This window comes from Drosophila sechellia, chromosome 2L, assembly GCF_004382195.2.
Source record: "Drosophila sechellia strain sech25 chromosome 2L, ASM438219v1, whole genome shotgun sequence".
Taxonomy (NCBI): domain Eukaryota; kingdom Metazoa; phylum Arthropoda; class Insecta; order Diptera; family Drosophilidae; genus Drosophila; species Drosophila sechellia.
Window position 1 is genome coordinate 20255031 of NC_045949.1, and position 7169 is coordinate 20262199.

The 7169-nt window shown below is 41.4% G+C and overlaps 2 protein-coding genes across 2 annotated transcripts; one reads left to right on the forward strand and one right to left on the reverse strand.

Annotated features, from left to right (window-relative positions):
• Positions 1 to 93: 93 nt before the first annotated feature.
• LOC6618181 (cerebellar degeneration-related protein 2-like) lies at positions 94 to 2870 on the reverse strand. The gene is made up of 2 exons (XM_002042420.2): positions 2674 to 2870; positions 94 to 2588 (listed from the first exon to the last, which is right to left on the reverse strand). Exon 2 carries the CDS (start codon positions 2545 to 2547, stop codon positions 175 to 177), a length of 2373 nt encoding a protein of 790 aa, XP_002042456.1. The 5' UTR covers positions 2548 to 2588; positions 2674 to 2870; the 3' UTR covers positions 94 to 174.
• Positions 2871 to 3424: 554 nt separating this feature from the next.
• LOC6618182 lies at positions 3425 to 4693 on the forward strand. The gene has a single exon (XM_002042421.2). The coding sequence runs from the start codon at positions 3504 to 3506 to the stop codon at positions 4317 to 4319; it is 816 nt and encodes a 271-aa protein (XP_002042457.1). The 5' UTR covers positions 3425 to 3503; the 3' UTR covers positions 4320 to 4693.
• The last annotated feature ends 2476 nt before the right edge of the window (positions 4694 to 7169 follow it).

Genomic DNA, 7169 nt, shown 5'->3' on the forward strand with positions numbered 1-7169 from the left:
TATCATGCTGAAATACAATTTAATTTCCGATAATAGTTATTTAGTTATTGTTATTTAACTGTCTATACATGAAAAAGCGGACTAGACTGCATGGCACACACAATTTAAAAATGGTAGAATGCCCTATGGCTAGAATGCACTGTATAATTGCTTATTTACATTCTCTAAACAAGTTTACTTTTGACGATACTGATGATGATGACTCTTGCGAATGTTGGCTCCGTTGTGTTGCTGTCGCTGGGAATGTGATCTAGTGGGTCCATGGTCGCCGGCATCGGCCCGGCGTAAAACTTCGGCGTAGGATAAGTCTAACTTTTTAAGTTTATGTAAGTCTTGCGATACCGTGTTATGATAAAACTCGACGCCATTGAGCTCTATTACTCGACCCCGAGAAGTCTGGGGAGTATTCATATTCTTGTTATAGATAACCATGGGAGAGCCGTTCCAGTTGCTCGAGGATGGAGTTGTCCGTCTGCGGTTACTGCGTCCGAACTCAGCATTCAATGTATCCGTACACATCTTTGAGCTGCCTTGCCCACCACCACGGTGGTTCATGGCCAGGGGACTGTTCCTGGGAGTAAATTCCCGGGAGTTAAACAACTCGATGCGATCTCCAGATGAGTTTTGGTTTCGGTGCTTTCGTCGGTTCTTCTTCTTGATTCCGACACCTACGGTTAGATATTCAAGTGGTTCGCGCTTGAGTGGAGTAAGTATCTGGCCATTCTCCCTTATTGGTTTATAATTATGTTCGCCGACAGTCGTTTCCTTCGAGGAGCTGTTTAACAAAGTGGATTGCGTTAGGGACGACTGGTTCTGTTGGTTTCGGACATCAAAGATGTGTTTTTTGGCTGTTTTGCGCTCCAGTTTGGTAACGCACTCTGACATCGCAATGGACTGGTTGGATATAACTGAGGATACGACGCTCTGTGTGTCGTCAATGAAGTCGTCTGGAGATTCCTCCCTCTCGGGTGTTACCGGGGGTACTTTGGCCGCCACCAAGGGTAATTTTTCTGTAATCTGTGCGTCGTCATGCAGGGACGGAAGCTTGTCTTCTTCGTTATTATCAGCTGCCTTCTTGAGCACTCCAAATATCTCCTTGAAGAGTTCCCTGTACTCCGGGCGATTGCGGAAGTGAGATTCAATGGGACTGACGTCGTCATAAATACTGAATTTACAATCGTTTCCATTACTTATTGAGCAAAGGAAGTAACTAGGTCGCTCGTCAGTTTGTGTAGATTTGTTGCTAGTTTCATCCGAGAATCCCGACGATGTAGTTTCTGATTCCGAAAACTCGGTTGGAGTGCGCTTACGTGTTGAGTCCAACATGAGGTCAGATTCCTTTGAGCTGTTAACAATTGTTTCTGATTTTTTGCCTTGACTGGACTCGGTCATGGTCTTCCCATCTGGATTGCTGGTGAAGTTGCTCTTGACCGCATTCGAGGTTCTCTTCACCTCCACCAGAGCTTCATATTTCTCGACTAGGTCCCGATAGGGATTTGGTTTGTCGCTAGAGTTGGGATTGAGGTCCTCGGGAATCCGGAAGCGTTCCTTATAATCCGCAGCACTATTATCGCATTTCGAGGTGCTTTCGCTTAGTATGCTGCGATCGTCATCTTCGTAGATTTCTTCGGTTGGCGCAATGGAGGATTGATCATCCATATTGGTGTTGCTTTCGTTAATATCCCTCAGGCAGCGACTACACATTTGGCCTTGTCTCACGTCGTCCAGGAGGCTGAACTCCTCGTGCATCGACATTGTTCCCTCGTTGGCACTGTTCTCCAGCAGACGTGTCTGCAGACCTTGGTTGTCTTGGATTATGGTCACCAACTGCTCCTCCAGTTCGGTGCACCGCTGCTGTTCGGCCACGAAGTCTCGTTTCAACACCTCCATTTCGCTGAGCAGCTTTACCAATTCCTCGTTATCTTCACCCTTAACGGCGGTCCTGTCGCACATGGTTGCATTACTGAAGGAGATATCCTCCAATCCTGTCGAGTTCGCTATGGCCATAACATCTAGTTTGGAGAACTCCACACTCTGCTCCTTGCACAGGGATTGAATGCTGTGACTGGACACAGAACCCTCGGCCGAGTGCTGCATCCTATAGCGTTCCTGCTGGTATTGATCCACCTTCCGCCGCTCGGTGCTTAGGGATTGCCGGGCATCGCTCAGAAGTTGACTTAGTTCCTCGCAGCGGGCTTCCAGGACTTCCGTGTTGGTGGTCAGCGTCTTAATCTGCTTCTTGTCCCGGTTCTTCTCCAGATTCAGCCGCTGATTGGCACGCTCCAGATCCTGAATGCCCACTTCCAGCTGCTCGTAGACCTTAAGCCGTGAATCATTCACCTCGGTCATCGCATTTATGTGCTTGCGCAGGTGCAAGATCTCCAGTTCCTGCTCATCCCCCTTAATCTTGTACTCCTTGATGAAGGTTTCCAGCTCCTTATTGCGTTCCAGGAGCGTTTTTCCCAGCTCTGCTGCCAATTGTAGGTCATCGAGCATGAACTGCGATACGTTTTCACAGCCAGCCGAACCGTGATTGGATTCCTCCATCTTGGACTTGGACCTTTCTAAGCTTGGGCTTGATGCGAACTCTGGCGAAAATTCAAAGATTTAATCGATTTTAGTTCATTTCGCAGCAGAGCTTTCTGAGCAGAGCCAAACTGAAACGGTAATTACTTGGCAAATGTCCTCTCAATGGTGGAAAACTGCTACAACAGTAACTTTTTTACTGTTTCATCCCCAAAAACAAAAAGTATGGTATTGCAGCGAGTGCAGAAAAAGCCCTATGTACTTGGGCGCAACTGCATGTACGAATAGTTAATTAATGCTTTTTATTATACACAATCTTTCTGCAGACAAAGAACCGAAATGCACTTCCTTGCAGAACCGGAAATAATTTTTTAAGAGGATTACTCGCATTAGGGGGATTCCTGTTCAGATAGGGCTATGATTTAAGCTCGCCTTTCTTATATAACAGAACGCAAGTTGTTTGGGAAAACCTTGTTGGATTCTAAAATACCAGCAAAATGCATAGATGTATTTATATTTTTAAGCTTTCATTGTCTTTGAAAGAAGTATGCAATATTATAATAGATCAATACGCGAATACCCATATTAATAATTAGTCATATTTATAGTTGAGAAAATTAATAAATCCTAATTGTTATGCCTCTTTAGTGATTCATGTGAAGTTTTATAGGAGTGAAATATTTTTTTGAACATTATTAATTTAAGTCACCTTAGAATTTGGCGTATTTATGTTCATATACCATCTAAGCTATAATATTTCTAAGAAGTGCAACCCATAATGTGTGGAGTGTTAAAAATAAATATTTATAATAATTTTAAAAATATTTAAGATTAGTAATTTTTTGTCGCTACCTTATCGCAACGATAGCTTGGCTTAATTATCAACCACCGCCTGGTCACATTAAGCGGCGGTCGTTCTTGTTTTGATTTTGTGTTTTTTCCTTTTTTCAATTCCATGATAGTATGAGGCCCCCGCCATGCTAGACGCTCTAGCCCAGGCAGCGAAGTTTGTGGATCTGGTCCTGCTGCGTCCGCTGACCAGCGTGATTGATGTAGTGATTGCTGTCGTGTACTACTTCCTGTGGATCAGCTACTTCGTCGGCTTCTGTTTGGTGGAGGGCAGCAGGCAAGGGTGGAATCTGTTGAGCTCGACGGTCAGGACTATTAACGAAGGCATCCGCTACTTGGCCCCCATCACGCTAGATGTGGCGAACTTCTTCTGCGACGGCATCAAAGGCGGGCTCAAGAAGGCACTGGATTTTGGTCACTGGTTCATCTGCAACTTACTCATCGATCTGGGCGATGGCATCTTGTGGCTGCTGATGCTGTTGCCGAGGGCCATACTATTTCTCTGGGACTGCCTTCTAGGCTTTGTGGTGCACTCCATTGTGGCCCATGGCTTGAGCTTGCTGAACAGTGCGTTCCGGGCCTCGATAGGATTGGCCCTGCTCCTCATTCTCTATATGTTCCGTCGCTATGTGTACCTGCTGCTCATCTACCTGCTCCAACGTGCCCGCACCGAGATCTCAACGAAAACGCAAAGCGTTTACCTATGGACCCAATACAAATTGCAACACTTCATGCACAATTTTTGGTATGCGTCGGAAAAAGCAGGATCCGCGAGTCCAGAAAGCTGTGTCGTGTGCATGGCTCAAAGCAGGAACGTGGTAGTCATGCCGTGCCGGCACCTCTGCCTCTGCAAAGAGTGCTCCATGCAGCTGATGCTGCTCTTAGAAGACCGTTGTCCTGTCTGCAGGCACAACATTACGTCGTTCCTGTCAGTTTACGTTTGATACAATCATTTCTTCTTCGCTGCACTTGACTTGTATACAAGACTGCCGATCGGAATTTAGCTTATAAGTAATTATCTGCCACTGACAAGTTAACCAAATGTCCTTGGTAAAGACACTTGTAATTGAAAAACAACTAATCTCCTCAAGTTAAACAATGCCCACAAAGCAGAATCACCAAAACAGACAACACATTTCAATGCAGCTTTCAATTCCCAGACACCCAAAAATCAAGTAAAACAAGTTTAATTGTTTTATGTATTTATTTCAAACCAATGAAAATATACGATTTGTTTTGTATACATTTATGTAAATACGGTTTGGTTTTGCGTATAACTAATTTGCTCAAAAGACAGATATAGAAAAAACGTTTGTTTTGGGCTTACATCGTTTATGTATATAATTTAAGATTAAATCGAAATGAAATGATTCGCTTTGCTTGTTATCGTATTGCAGAGTTAATTGAATTGCAAGTTATAGTTTTTCCTTCATAACACTCACATGATTTGGGTACTTAACTGGTAAATGAAACGATCAAATAAGAGTAAATTACACAACTGGCAATATAGCATTGGTAGTACCGATGTCTATCAGATAGACATTTGTCATAGCGTCTATAGGTTTCACCTCTCTTTCTGCTATCTGCATTTCTAGTAGTAGGCGCATAATTGGGCTGGATATGCATAGCTTATGTATCCATAGCTTAGGTTATCTATTGTGGGGTTGGGGGTGCAGTGGGAAATAGCGCCCGATGCACCGATAGACGCTCTTATTACGAATAACATTATCTTGCGAAAGACGTCTAATTATGCTATATAAATTTAATTTGTGCCAATTTCTTCTGTTGCTTTTCAATTTGTTGTATAAAGCTTTATGCGCTGCATTTAGCTTAATTCTATCCGTTACATAGTAAAATATATATGTATGTTAGTGTGTATATGTATATCCTTTAATAGCAATATTAAAAAGTTCTCATTTAAAATTGTTTCATCGAAAAATTTCACGTTTACTCTTCTGTTTTGTTTCGTTTTGTAGCTGTATCTCAAAAATATGAATCCACACTTGACATTCACGTAGTAAATATGTATGCATTTATAAAATTACAAAAGAACAATAACCCAAAATATATGAATATGCTCGCTCTGGGATGGCCATATCCAGCTATAGCTATAGCTTTGTACGAAACTTGTAAAAGTCGTCGCTCTATTCAAAATATATGTGTAAATATGCATGTAGGTTTGATGTTTCCATGTCGTGTAGGTACAATGTAGGTTCCTATAGCTAGATATATATCTATAATATTCATATTCATATTCATGTGCATGATTGATATCCAATGTTGTAACGGCTAAAATGGCATCGCGTTGAGGGTTTCGAACCCGAACCTATCTATCATCTCGTTTCGAACTGATTTGGTCACCTAACTGTTCCTGTTTCCGTTACAAGATTATGTTTAATCTATGTTTTTCAGTAATTTAAGGTGCGTTTCCTTGTGAAATATTGCTCTATGGTTGCTGAACCTCGCAACTTCCCTAGGATTTGTGTTTGTTGAGATTGGTGGGCTCAAGTGAGATGGGTCGCTTTGAAATCCTGACACATTTGCTGGAAACTTTTCTAACTCGTTAGATGTTTAAGAGTTCGCAGTTGGGTGAGTTAGTACGTCGCGTTTATAACGTTTCATATCTAAATGTAGTTTCAAAGTGCCCCATTTCACTTGGATCCACGCGGGTATATTTCTCTTAGCTACAGCTCAGCCGCATGCAGATCATAGTTTATACTTAGTTTAGCTTGGCCTAGGTTCTTCTTTAAGATGGTACAAAATCTAGTTGTCGAACATTTGATGTGCTAGATGTACAATAATTTAATAATGATCTATCTAAATTGTATAGGTAATGCAAACTTATTAACCACGCCGACGCCCCAGGCTTGCCGAATATTAAATAGATTTAGTAACACTTGGGTTTCGGTTCTACGTGTTCCGTGCACTCGAAAGCTTGAAGAGATATGTTATTCACTTTCGGATTTGTGGATTTGTGTTTTTGCTCTTAGTTTGCATTTAGTTATAGTTATAGAAGTCTTCAATTTAACACATAGAAAATCTGTCTTTCGTTAATACGAACGTTAATTGGAAAGTTGCTAAAGACTGGTACTTTGAAAAGTCCTCGTAACATACCTTTGAAATATTTGCTATCTAACGAGTTTTTTACTTCTTACTTCTTTCTTTTTGATATCAAAGAAAGTGGTACGTATAAAATAAACCATACAAAAGTTAGACATAAAAATATATATTTATGCGTGTATATATATTATAGACATATATATATAAATATATAGAGTTTAATGCCAATCTATCACAAAATCACATAGAGGGGTTTTCTATCGAGACACACATATAGAGAAACAGATCCAACGATCCACATACGATTCTTTGAGAACTTAGATGGAGTGGTCTAGGATTAAATAAAGTTCTTTTCTCGTTTGGAACGTACGAACTGCGGTTATACACGGGTCTTGGATTTCCGAATACTTGGACTTAGGCTACAGGTTATATCGAATATATATTAGATATTAGATCGTATATAGTAACTTATCGGCTAGTTTGTGTGCTTGTGTGCAACTCTCTCTGTGTCAGACACAATCATCACAAGAAGGTACTTATACTCTCATTGTGCACTGTTTGGTGCATTGATAAATCGAACAGAACAGTCTTAGCCTATAACTATTAGGACCTTAGGCTAGGAAAAAACCGAAATACTTGGTTGGGCTATCAACTTTATGCGGGTCTAACTTAGTTTAGGGCAAGCACGGCTTATAGCAACTATATGATATGATAGTGGAGTTCCACAGCGTTCT

Excerpts from the sequence above, each read along its gene's own strand:
- LOC6618181 (XM_002042420.2), bottom strand. The coding sequence starts at position 2,547 with ATGGAGGAATCCAATCACGGTTCGGCTGGCTGTGAAAACGTATCGCAG.
- LOC6618182 (XM_002042421.2), top strand. The coding sequence starts at position 3,504 with ATGCTAGACGCTCTAGCCCAGGCAGCGAAGTTTGTGGATCTGGTCCTG.